This window comes from Hirundo rustica, chromosome 11, assembly GCF_015227805.2.
Source record: "Hirundo rustica isolate bHirRus1 chromosome 11, bHirRus1.pri.v3, whole genome shotgun sequence".
NCBI lineage: Eukaryota > Metazoa > Chordata > Aves > Passeriformes > Hirundinidae > Hirundo > Hirundo rustica.
This window is the reverse complement of record NC_053460.1, coordinates 1,000,595-1,014,284: the sequence shown is the minus strand read 5'-3', so window position 1 is coordinate 1,014,284 and position 13,690 is coordinate 1,000,595. Positions and strand designations below refer to the sequence as shown.

General features: G+C 67.5%; 3 protein-coding genes across 7 annotated transcripts; all 3 read left to right on the top strand.

Moving 5' to 3' along the window:
• Positions 1-1,496: 1,496 nt before the first annotated feature.
• Positions 1,497-2,679, top strand: MC1R (melanocortin 1 receptor). The gene has a single exon (XM_058422041.1). It carries the CDS (start codon positions 1,599-1,601, stop codon positions 2,541-2,543), a length of 945 nt encoding a protein of 314 aa, XP_058278024.1. The 5' UTR covers positions 1,497-1,598; the 3' UTR covers positions 2,544-2,679.
• Positions 2,680-3,414: 735 nt separating this feature from the next.
• Positions 3,415-6,857, top strand: TUBB3 (tubulin beta 3 class III). The gene is made up of 4 exons (XM_040075630.2): positions 3,415-3,549; positions 4,299-4,407; positions 5,197-5,307; positions 5,616-6,857. The coding sequence occupies exons 1-4, from the start codon at positions 3,493-3,495 to the stop codon at positions 6,689-6,691; spliced, it is 1,353 nt and encodes a 450-aa protein (XP_039931564.2). The 5' UTR covers positions 3,415-3,492; the 3' UTR covers positions 6,692-6,857.
• Positions 6,858-7,702: 845 nt separating this feature from the next.
• DEF8 (differentially expressed in FDCP 8 homolog) lies at positions 7,703-13,248 on the top strand. 5 transcript variants are annotated; one of them, XM_040075117.1, is made up of 12 exons: positions 8,010-8,025; positions 9,266-9,384; positions 9,505-9,587; positions 9,669-9,818; positions 10,034-10,175; positions 10,251-10,415; positions 10,775-10,902; positions 11,333-11,446; positions 12,016-12,096; positions 12,176-12,316; positions 12,415-12,524; positions 12,606-13,246. In XM_040075117.1, the coding sequence occupies exons 2-12, from the start codon at positions 9,279-9,281 to the stop codon at positions 12,706-12,708; spliced, it is 1,323 nt and encodes a 440-aa protein (XP_039931051.1). In that variant the 5' UTR covers positions 8,010-8,025; positions 9,266-9,278; the 3' UTR covers positions 12,709-13,246. The 5 variants fall into 5 exon arrangements, with proteins under 5 accessions (XP_039931048.1, XP_039931049.1, XP_039931047.1 ...); XM_040075114.2 differs by lacking the exon at positions 8,010-8,025 and adding an exon at positions 7,703-7,722 and having other exon boundaries at positions 9,269-9,384; positions 12,415-13,248; XM_040075115.1 differs by lacking the exon at positions 8,010-8,025 and adding an exon at positions 7,712-7,722 and having other exon boundaries at positions 12,415-13,248.
• The last annotated feature ends 442 nt before the right edge of the window (positions 13,249-13,690 follow it).

Sequence of the window (13,690 nt, the reverse complement as noted above, 5' to 3'; positions counted from 1 at the left end):
GCTCTTGTCCTTAATTCCCAGAGGGGTTTTACTGCTCTCTTCTTCAGCTCCTTTGTGCTTCCCGTAGCCTGGAGCTTCCTTCCCTCCGCAACATACTCTGCACCCTGGCTACACTGAACCTTCCAAAGCTCTCAGAGTCCCCTCTGCCACTAGAATTGTGCATGGAGCAGCTTTTTCAGCCTTTTAATTATGTTGGAGAAGAAATCTTTTTCCCCCCTCTTTGTCTATCATTTCTCCTCTCGCTTTCACCTTCCAGAGCCAGGATCGAGGTAAGCCACAGCCAAACCTTAACTCATCCTTGTTCCCATAAAGCTTTTTTCCCTTTTTTTGCTGAGTAATGGTGAATACATAGAATAAATGCCCATTCCTGCTGTATTGCCTCCCTGGGGGCTGTAGCTGGCACGGGTTTGCCAGGTGTGCAGACTCAGTCTCAAGTCCCCCCACCCTGGCTCCATTCCCCACTGGTACATCCAAATCCCATGGGATCCCGTCACTGTAATTTGGCGCTGGGGCAGCCTGGGACCCCACGCTCAGTGTGTGCAGCCGAGCCGTTTTCATCTGTGCCAGAGGGAAGGGCTTCCCAGCGGAAGTGGATAACCGTGGGATCAGCCTTCTCTCGGAGCTGTGAATGGCTCTTTGGCGGCTGAGCGGCTCCAGGCATCAACACGGAGCCCAGGCACATGATGGTCAGATGGGGTCCTGTCCTCACCCAGCCTGCCTGGGCTCCCTCCGGCGCCGCGCTCCCCAGCAGCCCATTTAATCGTGCCTTTGACGATTCCTATCGCATCCCATGCTTGCCCCATTGTACAACATCTTCCCTGGGGCTGTGGGAACGGGACCCCTGCCAGCCCCGCTGTGTGGGGCAGCTTGGATCGTGCGGTGCGGAGGGTCCTACAGGGGACCCCAAGGTGTTTGGGTGGCCCAGGGTGTGTGCATGACCCCCACAGCAGATGGGATCCCCCAAGATACGAATCCCACAGAGCACGTTGACCCTCATAGGAAACAGGGGCCTGCAGGGCACAGGGGACCCCTCAAGATTTGCAGATCCCCAGGGGTCAGGGGTCTCCCCCAGCAGATGCTGGACCTCAGGACACATGAACACCCTGAGGTGCACAGTCCCCCAGGGCACAGAGGACCCCTATGGCCGTGCCCCCAAGGTCCATGGACCACCCCAGGGCATTTGAGACCCCATGGCTCATGGTGATCCCAAACAATCCTGTTCCCTGGGGCCATCCTGGGAGTCTCCCAGCGCTGGCCTCGGCAGCGGCTCCCCTCGCTGCCGGAGTGCCTCCCTCATGCAGGTGCCCACCCTCTTCGGAGGAGGAGCTGCGGGAGCCGGCTTTAAAGTGGGGCAGAGAAAGGGCCCTTTCTTCCTCAGCACCCCGGGCCGGCGGGCAGCGCTGGCACAGAGAGCAGCCGCCACACCGGAGGGTCCCGGCGGGCACAGACGCCCCCAGCACATCCCAGGCCTCCCGTCCCCAATTCCTCGGCATCCCCTCGGCCTCGCCGCCGGGCGCCGCGGGAGAACTGGCGGGGCACAACGGGGGCTCGGGGGCTGCGCGGGTGCCACGGGGGGCCCCGGGGCTGTGGAGGGGGCCATGTCGACCCTGGCCCCCCTGCGTCTGCTGCGCGAGCCCTCGAATGCCAGCGAGGGCAACCAGAGCAACGCCACGGTCGGGGCCAGCAGTGGCTGGTGCCAGGGGCTGGACATTCCCAACGAGCTGTTCCTGGCGCTGGGGCTGGTGAGCTTGGTGGAGAACCTGCTGGTGGTGGCCGCCATCCTGAAGAACAGGAACCTGCACTCGCCCACCTACTACTTCATCTGCTGCCTGGCTGTGTCCGACATGCTGGTGAGCATCAGCAACCTGGCGGAGATGCTCTTCATGCTGCTGCTGGAGCACGGGGTGCTGGTGATGCGCCCCAGCATCGTCCGCCACATGGACAGCGTCATTGACACGCTCATCTGCAGCTCCGTCGTGTCTTCCCTCTCCTTCCTGGGGGTCATCGCCGTTGACCGCTACATCACCATCTTCTACGCCCTGCGCTACCACAGCATCATGACGCTGCAGCGGGCCGTGGTCACCATGGCCAGCATCTGGCTGGCCAGCACGGTCTCCAGCACCGTCTTGATCACCTACTACCGCAGCAACACCATCCTCCTCTGCCTCATCGGCTTCTTCCTCTTCATGCTGGTCCTCATGCTGGTGCTCTACATCCACATGTTCGCCCTGGCCCGCCACCACCTCCACAGCATCTCCAGCCAGCAGAAGCCACCCGCTGCCCACCGTGGCGGCAGCCTGAAGGGCGCAGTCACCCTCACCATCCTCCTGGGCGTCTTCTTTATCTGCTGGGGGCCCTTCTTCTTTCACCTCATCCTCATCGTCACCTGTCCCACCAACCCCTTCTGCACCTGCTTCTTCAGCTACTTCAACCTCTTCCTCATCCTCATCATCTGTAACTCGGTGATTGACCCCCTCATCTACGCCTTCCGGAGCCAGGAGCTCCGGCGGACGCTGCGGGAGGTGGTGACGTGCTCCTGGTAGGCAGGGGACAGGAACCGGCACAGCCGCCCTGCCCCGAAACGGACAGAGGGACGGACTGACGGACGGACAGGACGAGCCGCGGGGGGCCCAGTCCGGGCGAGGGACTCACGGTTCCCAATAAAGGCTCTTTGCAGTGACGCTGTGGCTGGCATCGGGCAGCCCCGGGGAGCCCCGGGGGGAGAGGTCCCTCCCGGTCCCGCCGGTCGTTCAAGGGTCACTCGCTCCCGGCAGGAACCGGGAAGGACCGGCTGGGCTGCGGGAGGCCGGACCCACGCGGGGAGCGGCCCCGGCCGCCCCCGGACAAAGGGCCCATCACCATCGCCTTTGTTCTCGGGCCGCGCCCGCCGCCGCCCACCTCATCACCGCCACCGGCACTGTCCCCGGTCCCGCGGGGGCTACCGGCGACCGAGACCCCCAGGGTGTCCCTCCCGTACCCTATCCCTGTCCCTCCCCGTTCCGGGACGCCGTTGGGAGGGAGGGGTGTCCCGCGCCTGTCCCCCCGCCCCGCCGCCGCCAACGCCCGCATCCCGGGACGCTCCCGCCGCCGCCGGGCGGTGCCAGGGTCCCCCGCACGGGTGCCGGTGGTGTCCCCGCTCCCCGCGGGTGCCGGGGGTGCCCCCCGGCAGTGCCCCCCGGGGTGGCGGGGGTCCCCGCTCCGCTCCGCTCCGCCGCGGCGGGGCGTGGCCGGGGCGTGGCCGGGGCGTGGCCGGGCGGGGCGTGGCGGGCGGCGCCGGTGCCGCAGGGCTGTTGCGGCGCTGCGGCGGCGGCCGCTGATTGGCGGAGGGCGGCGGTGACGTCAGCGGCCGGCCCGGTGCGGCGGCGGGCGCCTATAAAGGATGCGGCGGCGGCCGCGCCGCCCCCCGCGCTCCCGGTGCCGCTCCGCTCCGGTGCCGCTCCGCTCCCGGCCCCAGCCCGCTCCCGTCCCGCTCCGCTCCGGCCCGGCCGCACCATGAGGGAGATCGTCCACATCCAGGCGGGGCAATGCGGCAACCAGATCGGCGCCAAGGTAACGGCGGAGCCGCCCCGCCCCGCCCGCCGCGGCGGAGCCGGGCGGCGGACAAAGACAGACCCGCTCCCCCCCCCGCCTCCCCTGCGCTCCCCTCCCCCGCTGCCGCCGCACCGGGAGGACAAAGCGCCCCGCCCCCCCCCGCGCCCCCCGCCCCCCGCCTTTGTCCGTCAGCACCGCGGACAGCGCCGCGCCCCGCCCGGGGTTTGGGGGTCCCGGTGCCCCCCGCCCTGCTGAGCCCCACCCGGGGTTTGGGGGTCCCGGTGCCCCCCCGCCCCGCTGAGCCCCGCCCGAGGTTTGGGGGTCCCGGTGCCCCCCGCCCCGCTGAGCCCCGCCCGAGGTTTTGGGGGTCCCGGTGCCCCCCGCCCTGCTGAGCCCCGCCCGAGGTTTTGGGGTGCCCCCGCCCTGCTCGGAATTTTGGATGTTTGGGGGATCCCCCTGCCCCCGCTCGGCTGAGCCCTGTCCCGGGGTTTGAGGAGTCCTGATACCCGCTCCCTGCTCGGGAATTTCGGGTGTTCGGGGCATCGCGGTGCCCGCCGCGCCGCTGAGACCTGCCCAGCGGTTTGGGGAGTCCCGGTGCCCCCCGCCCCTCCCTGCCTGGGGAATTTGGGGTGTTTGGGGTATCCCAGTGCCTCTTGCCCCACCCAGCCCTGCCTGGGGATGGGAGGATCCTGGTGCCCCGTGCCTTGCCCGGAGGCCTGGGGGTGTTCCAGTGCTTCCCGCCCTGCTGAGCTCCCCGTCCTCCCCAGTTCTGGGAGGTGATCAGCGACGAACACGGCATCGACCCCAGCGGCAACTACGTGGGGGACTCAGACCTGCAGCTTGAACGCATCAGCGTCTACTACAATGAGGCCTCTTGTAAGCGACCCCCCCTCGGAACCTCCCCCCGTGCGGGGCACCCTGGCACCCCCACCCTGGGCTGGGGGTTTGTGGGGTCCCAGTTTGACCCCCCAGTGCAGGAGGAGCTGGCTCTGCTGGGGTGGGGAGGGGGGCAGATGGACACACCCACCCCATGGAGGTGTGGGGCGGGCAGGCATGGGCACCCACCCCTGGGGGCACTTAGTTTGGGGCAGGGGGAAATCGTGTACACCCTGCTCAGTGGGGTCCTGCGATTTGGGAGGGGTCACACACAACACCACCTGCACCCCAGCACTGTTGAAGCCCAGGAGGGCAGACAGGTGCACCCACCCCCTCAGACGCTGTAGTCTGGGGGGACGGGGGGCACACGTGCCTCCAAGTTCATGGGGTCCTGTAGTTTGGGTGGGGCGTGACACATGCACCCATCCCGTGGGACACTGGCATGGGGGGGACACCACAAATGCGCCCAGTCCCTGTGGTTTGGGGAGGGAGGGACACCTGCACTGGCCCTGTAGGATCCTGTGGTGAGGGAGGGACAAAACACGAACATCCACCCAGCCCACGGGGCCTTCAGGGGAAACGGGGGCAGACGTGTGCACCCACCCCCTGTGACTCCCATTGTTTGGGGGGCATGAGACACACACCCACCCACGCCAGGAGACCCTGGGATTTGTGGGGGACACAACCAGCACCCAGCCCCGTAGAACCCTGCAGGGTGCTGGGAAACACCTCTGGGGGCGGGATGGGGGGGCGGCAGCAGGTCCCCTCCCATCGTGGGGTCTCTCTCAGCTCACAAGTACGTGCCTCGCGCCATCCTGGTGGACCTGGAGCCGGGGACGATGGACAGCGTGCGCTCGGGTGCCTTCGGCCACCTCTTCCGCCCTGACAACTTCATCTTCGGTAGGTCCCCGGGCGGGGAGGGCTGCACCGTCCCCCGATGTTCCCCCCAGTCCCTGCATCCTCGGACCCGCCCGGCCGGTCGCCGTCCCCGGGGCAGTCGGCGGGCGCACCCCTCCCGCGCCGCGGGGCCCGGCGCTGCCGGCACGCCGCCAAACCTCTGCGGTTCCTGCTTCCCACCCCGCCCCGGCGTCAGATCTCCCCGGTGCTGCCGGCGGCAGCGGCTGGTCCCGGCCCCGATCCTCTCCCTGTTCCCCTCGGGCCGTGGGCGTGGGGGGCCAGCGGCCATCGGAGCCTCTCTTCTTTCCCAGGGCAGAGCGGTGCCGGGAACAACTGGGCGAAGGGGCACTACACGGAGGGGGCCGAGCTGGTGGACTCGGTGCTGGACGTGGTGCGGAAGGAGTGTGAGAACTGCGACTGCCTGCAGGGCTTCCAGCTGACCCACTCGCTGGGCGGGGGCACCGGCTCGGGCATGGGCACGCTGCTGATCAGCAAGGTGCGGGAGGAGTACCCCGACCGCATCATGAACACCTTCAGCGTGGTGCCGTCCCCCAAGGTGTCGGACACGGTGGTGGAGCCCTACAACGCCACGCTCTCCATCCACCAGCTGGTGGAGAACACGGACGAGACGTACTGCATCGACAACGAGGCGCTCTACGACATCTGCTTCCGCACCCTCAAGCTGGCCACCCCCACCTACGGCGACCTCAACCACCTTGTCTCGGCCACCATGAGCGGCGTCACCACCTCCCTGCGCTTCCCGGGCCAGCTCAACGCCGACCTGCGCAAGCTGGCCGTCAACATGGTGCCCTTCCCGCGGCTGCACTTCTTCATGCCGGGCTTCGCGCCGCTGACGGCGCGCGGCAGCCAGCAGTACCGCGCGCTCACCGTGCCCGAGCTCACCCAGCAGATGTTCGATGCCAAGAACATGATGGCCGCCTGTGACCCCCGCCACGGCCGCTACCTCACCGTGGCCACCGTCTTCCGCGGCCGCATGTCCATGAAGGAGGTGGATGAACAGATGTTGGCCATCCAGAGCAAGAACAGCTCTTACTTTGTGGAGTGGATCCCCAACAACGTCAAGGTGGCCGTGTGCGACATCCCGCCGCGGGGGCTGAAGATGTCCTCCACCTTCATCGGCAACAGCACGGCCATCCAGGAGCTCTTCAAGCGCATCTCGGAGCAGTTCACGGCCATGTTCCGCCGCAAAGCCTTCCTGCACTGGTACACGGGCGAGGGGATGGACGAGATGGAGTTCACCGAGGCCGAGAGCAACATGAACGACCTGGTGTCCGAGTACCAGCAGTACCAGGACGCCACGGCCGAGGAGGAGGGCGAGATGTACGAGGACGACGAGGAGGAGTCGGAGGCGCAGGGCGCCAAGTGACGCCCGACGCCGCCCCCCGACACTGCCCGCAGCCCCCCCGGCTTCGCGCTGCTGCAGCCCCCCGGTGCTGCTCCCCCCGCCGTCCCCTCAGTGTCTCCTGACCCCATTCCCCCCTGAGCCGGCTCGGCCCCTCGCCCCCCCTTCCTACCTCCCCCCTTTTCGTTTTTTACTGGTTTGTGTCTTATTATTTTTTTTGAATACTTAATAAATTTATTGCTGTCCAGGTACTGCTTGTCTCTGGCTGCTGGGTGGGGGGGACAGGGAACACCCACACGGTTCAGCCTCCCCCAGCCATTCCCAGGCGTCTGGGAAGCCCCCATGCACTGACCCCACCCTTCTGCTCCTCAGATCCAGCTGCCCCCGGCAGGCTGTGCCTTTGTCCCCACTGCCACCCTTCTCCATGCTGGGGGGGTGTGGCAGCCACCTCCCTGGGCCGGGACACAGCTGGCCCTTTGTTCCCCAGACTGAGGTGGTAGCACAGACCCCAGGGATCCCAGGGTGTTTTCCCAGGGCTGGGTGTGTGCCCAGTTGTGGAGGACCCAGGACGCTCCCGGATCTGAGCCCCCTGGCTTTGGAGGGCATTGGCCGGTAGGGCTGTGGGCTATAGGAACAAGGGGCTGTGGGGATGGGGACACTGGGCATGAAGGCTGTTGGGGTGCGGTCTGTAGGGGTGGGGACAGTGGGGGTGGAGGCTGTGGGTTATGGGGATGGGGGCTCTAGGGACAAGCGCTGGGCGTTCTGGAGCCGGGGTGTGTAGGGGTGCGGACAGCGCGGGTGGCAGCGGTGGGGCCGGGGTGGGGACAGCGCGGGTGGCAGCGGCGGGGCCGGGGGCGGTAGGGGTGGGGACAGTGCGGATGTCGCGGATGTCGCGGATGTCGCGGAGCGGCCCCGCCCGGGCGCGGCGCGGCGCAGTGCGGTCTGCCGGCCGGCAGGGGGCAGCAGCACGCAGGGCGCGAGGGGCGGGGCCTGTCTGAGGCGTGTCCCGGCGGGGGCGGGTCCCGGCGCGCGGGCGGGCGCGGCGGCGCGCGGCGGTGAGCGAGGCGGGGGCGCTGCCCCCTGGCGGGCGCGCGGGAGGGGCTCCGCTGGGCGCGGGGGCTGCGGGGGGACAGAGAGGGGACAGAGAGGGGACAGAGAGGGGATAGAGAGGGGACAGAGGGGGGACAGCGCGGGGACAGCGCGGGGACAGAGCGGGGACAGCGTCGGGAGAACGCGGGGACAGAGAGGGGACTGAGCGGGGATAGCGCGGGGACAGCGCGGGGACAGCGCGGGGACAGCGCGGGGACAGCGCGGGGACAGCGCGGCCCTCGCGGGGCAGACATGGGTGGACGGACCCGGTACGTGGTGACCGTGGGCCGAAGCGGGCGGTGGCGGCGGGGCAGGGCGGGGGCACGGGCGTGGGAGGCGGAGAGACGCGTCCGTCCGCGGGGACGGAGACGGGAACAGGGACGGGAACCGAGACGGGGTATGGTGCCGGGACCGGGGTGTCGGGGACGGTGCTGGGGTCTTGGCGGTTGTGACAGAGTGCCGGTGACGGTGTGTCGGTGTTTGTGGCAGTGCCGGTGACGGTGTGTCCGTGTTTGTGCCCGTGTGTCGTTGTTTGTGCCCGTGTGCCGGTGTTTGTGCCCGTGTGTCCGTGTCTGTGCCTGTGTGTCGTTGTTTGTGCCCGTGTGCCGGTGTTTGTGCCCGTGTGTCCGTGTCTGTGCCCGTGTGTCGGTGTTTGTGGCCGTGTGTCGGTGTTTGTGCCCGTGTGTCGGTGTTTGTGTCCGTGTGTCCGTGTCTGTGCCCGTGTGTCCGTGTTTGTGCCCGTGTGTCGGTGTTTGTGCCCGTGTGTCGGTGTCTGTGCCCGTGTGCCGGTGTTTGTGGCCGTGTGTCCGTGTTTGTGCCCGTGTGTCGGTGTTTGTGTCCGTGTGTCCGTGTCTGTGCCCGTGTGTCGGTGTTTGTGGCCGTGTGTCGGTGTTTGTGGCCGTGTGTCGGTGTTTGTGGCCGTGTGTCCGTGTTTGTGCCCGTGTGTCGGTGTTTGTGCCCGTGTGTCGGTGTCTGTGCCCGTGTGTCGGTGTTTGTGCCAGTGCTGGGGTGTCTGTGGGTGTAACAGGGTGTCAGTGACAGCGAGGAGGTGTCGGTGTTGGGGTGTCGGTGCCAATGACAGGATTTCAGTGTTGGCATTGGGGTGTTGGAGCCGATGACAATGTTTCAGTGTCAGTGTTGGGGTGTCGGTGCCAATGACAGGGTTTTGGTGTCGGGGTGTCGGTGCCGGTGCTGGTACCCGCAGTGGGTACACCGAGGTGTCGCTGCTGGTGGCAGTGCCAGGGTGTTTGTGCCAGGCTGTCAGCGCTGGTAACCAGGTGTTGGTGACAGTGTTGCTGGTGCTGGCACATCAGTGCTGGTGCTGGGACATCAGTGCCAGTGCTGGAGCGCCAGTGCCATGACAGGGTGTTGGTGACAGTGTCGGTGCTGCTGAGGTGCTATTGGTGCCTGTGATGGGGTGCTGGTGCCGGGTGTCGATGCCAGGGTGTCAGTGCCAGTGCCAGTGCGGATGCCAGCACTGGGGTAACTGAGGCAGTGTCCCTTCCCCAGCAGGACGGTGGCAATGGCGTCAGACGAGCGGCTGGCCCGCTTCCGCCAGGCCCACCTGAACCCCTTCAACAAGACCCCTGAGCAGCCGGAGCGCCCCGACGGAGAATCCCCTGCCCCAGGTGGGTGCCGATTCCCCCACTCCCTGTCCCACACAGGGGTGGGCAGCCAGGCCCAGCCCCTCCGTGGTGTCCCCTGTTCTGGGGGTGGGTTTGGCCCTCCCTCGAGACCCCACTTCTCAGCCCAGCAGCCGGACCCCACCCCGGGGGACCCCGAGGGCGCCCTGGACCTGGGGCTGGCCGAGGATCACTTCTCCCGCCCCGTGGTGAGTGGGGCGGGTGCTGTGGGGATGGGGGGGATGTGGGGGGCTCGGCTCACCCTCCTCCTCCTCTGGTGGCGGTGGCAGGGGCTGATCCTGGCGTCGGACGTGCCGCAGCTGCGCCAGGCCATCGAGGAGTGCAAGCGGGTGATCCTGGCGCTGCCCGAGCACTCGGAGCGGCAGAAGGACGCCGTGGTTCGGCTCATCCACCTCCGCCTCAAGCTGCAGGAGCTGAAGGTGGGGCTGAGGCTGGAGCTGGGACCAGGGGGTCTCTATGGCTGGGGTTCCATGCTGACCCATCCCTGGAAGTGTCCAAGGCCAGGTTGGACTTGGACCTGGGACAGTGGGAGGTGTCCCTGCCCATGGCAGGGGATGGAATGGGATGAGCTTTAAGGTTCAGCCCAAGCCATTCCATGATTCTTTAGTTCTCTGCCCCTGCTTTCCCCCTGCAGGACCCTGGTGAGGATGAGCCCAACATCCGGGTGGTCCTGGAGCATCGTTTCTACAAGGAGAAGAGTAAGAGCGTCAAGCAGATGTGTGACAAGTGCAGCACCATCATCTGGGGGCTCATCCAGACCTGGTACACCTGCACAGGTGGGTCTGGGACACACCCCCCCCAACGTCCCTGCTTCCCCCATCCCCACACTGACACCCACCTGTGCCCCCCAGGCTGCTACTACCGGTGCCACAGCAAGTGCCTGCCGCTGGTGAGCCGGCCGTGCGTGCGGGCCCAGGTGAGCCACCAGGCCGAGTACCAGCTCAGCATCTGCCCCGAGAGCGGACTGGACAGCCAGGACTATCGCTGTGCCGAGTGCCGGGCCCCCATCTCCCTCCGTGAGCCCCTGCTGTTGCCGGGGGTGCTGGGGGGTCTGTGGGTACTGGGGCTCTGTGGGGCTGGGGGTTTCATGAAGCTCTGTGGGACTGAGGGGTTGTGAGGCTGAGGGGAGCTTGTGGGGCTGGGCTCCCTTTGGGGGGCTCTGTGAGGCTGGGGGGAGCTGCCTGGGGCTGTGGGGCTGGGAGGTGTGTGGGGCTGGAGCTGAAGCTTTGGGCTCTGGGGGCTGGGAGTTATGGGGATCTGGGCAAGGTGACAGTGGGGCCCTGCCGTGTCCCCTGGGGGCACAGGCAGGGTGTGGGGTGAGCAGGGAGCAGGGCGGTGCCCGTGCCAGCCCCATGCCAGCCCTGTGCCGCCACAGGGGGGGTGCCCAGCGAGGCCCGGCAGTGCGACTACACCGGCCTCTACTACTGCTCCAGCTGCCACTGGAACGACCTGGCCGTGGTGCCTGCCCGTGCCATCCACAACTGGGACTTCGAGCCCCGCAAGGTGCCCCTGGCATGGGGTGGGGGCACCCTGGGGTGTCACGGGTGTCCCTTGGGACGGTGGCCCTGGGTAGAGGCCACCTGGGGAACCGTGTCCTTGGTCGTGGGGGTCCCTGGGGGGTGCATCCGTGGGTGGAAGTGACTTGGGAGCTGTGTCCTTGGTCACGGGGGTCCCTGGGGGGCATGTCCCTTGGTAGAGGTCACGTGGGGGATCTCACTCCTGATCTTGCATGTCCCTGGGGACCGTGGCCGTGTGTAAATGTCACTTGGGGGATGTCCCTGGTCATGGGGGTCGCTGGGCAGAGATCACTCGAGGTGCAGCCGTGTCCCCAGGGCCGTGTCCCCAGGGCCGTGTCCCTGTGATGGGTCCCTGGCGGGGGTCCGTGCGTGGTGGCAGGCGCGGGGGTGACGGTGGCCCTGGCGGTGTTGGGCAGGTGTCGCGGTGCAGCATGAGGTACCTGGCACTGATGGTGTCACGGCCGGTGCTGAAGCTGCGGGAGATCAACCCACTGCTCTTCAACTACGTGGAGGAGCTGGTAGAGATCCGGGTGAGTGTCGGATCAGGGGACGACACCCCACAAGGGCAGGGGACACCACTGAGGGCCTGTGGGGTGAGCAGGAGGTGGGGGAACCCCAGTGGCACCCACTAGATCCCACAGAGAGGTGGGGGATTTGGGGCAGAGGGTGCCCAGACTGTAACAGGGATGAGCTTGACCCAATCTGGTCTTTTTCTTGTTGTTCTCCTGTCTCCATCCCATTAACAACCCTGTCCCCATCCTCATCCTGCCCCTGCCATTGCCCTTTTCCCTTTGGTCCTATTCCTGTCCCCATCTCTGACCCCATCTCTGTCCCTGTTGCTGTCCTCATTCCCATTCTATCCCTGTCCTCATTCCTACTCCCGTTCCTGTCCCCATTCCTGTCTGTATTTCCATCCCATCCGTGACCCCATTCCCATCCCATCCCTGTCCCCATCCCCATCCTGTCCCATTCTCACACTGTCTCCATCTCATCCTTGCCCCTGTCCCCATCCTGCCACTGCCCTTTATCCTGTCCTTGTCCCATCCCTTCCCCTACACCCATTCCTATCCCCATTCCCGCCCCGTCCCGTCCCCTGCAGAAGCTGCGCCAGGACATCCTGCTGATGAAGCCCTACTTCATCACCTGCAAGGAGGCGATGGCGGCGCGGCTGCTGCTGCAGGTCAGGCCGGGGGCCGGGGCCAGGCGTGGCGGTGACACGGCGGTGACAGTGACAGTCACAGCGCCACGTTTGCCCACAGCTACAGGACCGGCAGCACTTTGTGGAGAACGACGAGATGTACTCGCTGCAGGACCTGATCGACATCGAGGCCGGGCGCCTCGGCTGCTCCCTCACCGAGATCCACACGCTCTTTGCCAAGCACATCAAGCTGGACTGCGAGGTGAGCCCGAGGCGGGGGGCAGAGCCCTGGGGAGACCCCCGCGGGGCCAGCAGAGGGCTGGCAGGGTCACGGTTGTCACCTCCCGCCTGCTCCCCCAGCGATGCCAGGCCAAGGGCTTCGTCTGCGAGCTGTGCCGGGAGGGCGACGTGCTCTTCCCCTTCGACAGCCACACCTCGGTCTGCGCCGACTGCTCCGCCGTGTTCCACAGGTACCGACGCGCTGGGGCGGGATTCGGGGACACGGGGGTGGCAGGGGGTGACCCAACACTGTCCCCCCCTCCCTCTTCCAGGGATTGCTACTACGACAACTCCACCACCTGCCCCCGGTGCGCCCGGCTGAGCCTGCGGAAGCAATCCCTGTTCCAGGACTCTGGCACGGAGGCGGAGCCCTGAGGGAGGTTTGGCCCCGTTGTGGGGTCTCAGGCCCAGGATTGCCCCTACCCACCCACCACAGGGCCCTGGGGTGGACACAATCGACCCCAGTGGTGGTTTGGGGACTGGGGCCGCCCTGGCTCTGGGATCCTCTGCTCGTGGAAATGGCAGCGCTGCCGGGAGGGAATCACTGCTGGACCCCGGCCATTCCCGGGAGCGCGGAGAGGCCAGGACCGGGTGATCTGGGATCCGGCTGAGGCCCCACGGCGGCTCCTGCCGTCCCCGCCTGGAGCCGGGGTGCGGGCAGGGCTGGGGGAGTGACGGGGGCTGCTGTCAGGAGGGCTCAGCCCCGGCACCGGGACGGGACCGAGTCCCTCCCACACGCAGCGCTGGACTCTGGCCCCTCCCCGGCCCAAGGCACCGCCGTTACCGGGGCCGAGCCCCGGGGGGACGTTGCGGGATCTCCCCCGGGCTGGACCGGCTGCGGTGTGGAGCCGCTGCCTCCCCTCGTCCCCGGCGTTTCCTGTAGCATTAACGAGCCTCTTTGCGCAACCCAGCACTCGTGTCCCTGCTTCGGGCGGCGGCGGGGGGCACCGCGGGCACGGGCAGGATGTGCGAATGCCCGGGGGTGGCAGCCCGGGAGCTCCGACCGAGGCTGGGGCTGCGGCGGCGAGCACCGGGACCGAGCCGCCCGCGGGATAGAAATGCGCTGCGCGACGATACCGGGGACGTGCCGCAGTCACCGCCGGTGTCCCGCCCGTCGAGAGCTGCCCCGGTACCGGCCGGACGCCCCCGTTCCCGCTGCTCCCGAGGTGTTCCGTGCCCCCGGCTCCTCCCGCTCCCCCGCGCGGCGGCGCAGACGGGCAGAGGCCGGCGATGGGTCGGTCGGTCGGTTTTACCGGATCACAGCACTGCTACATCAGAGCCGGGCGGGCACCGGCACCGCCCGCGCTCCTTCGGGCCGCGCTGAGCCGTGCGACCCGTCCCGTCCTGCCCCACCCGC

Excerpts from the sequence above, each read along its gene's own strand:
- MC1R (XM_058422041.1), top strand. The coding sequence starts at position 1,599 with ATGTCGACCCTGGCCCCCCTGCGTCTGCTGCGCGAGCCCTCGAATGCC.
- TUBB3 (XM_040075630.2), top strand. The coding sequence starts at position 3,493 with ATGAGGGAGATCGTCCACATCCAGGCGGGGCAATGCGGCAACCAGATC. Across the intron at positions 3,550-4,298 it reads GCAACCAGATCGGCGCCAAG|TTCTGGGAGGTGATCAGCGA; the intron begins GTAACGGCGGAG and ends CGTCCTCCCCAG. Across the intron at positions 5,308-5,615 it reads CCCTGACAACTTCATCTTCG|GGCAGAGCGGTGCCGGGAAC; the intron begins GTAGGTCCCCGG and ends CTTCTTTCCCAG.
- DEF8 (XM_040075112.2), top strand. Across the intron at positions 10,176-10,250 it reads GACCTGGTACACCTGCACAG|GCTGCTACTACCGGTGCCAC; the intron begins GTGGGTCTGGGA and ends TGTGCCCCCCAG. Across the intron at positions 10,903-11,332 it reads GGGACTTCGAGCCCCGCAAG|GTGTCGCGGTGCAGCATGAG; the intron begins GTGCCCCTGGCA and ends GGTGTTGGGCAG.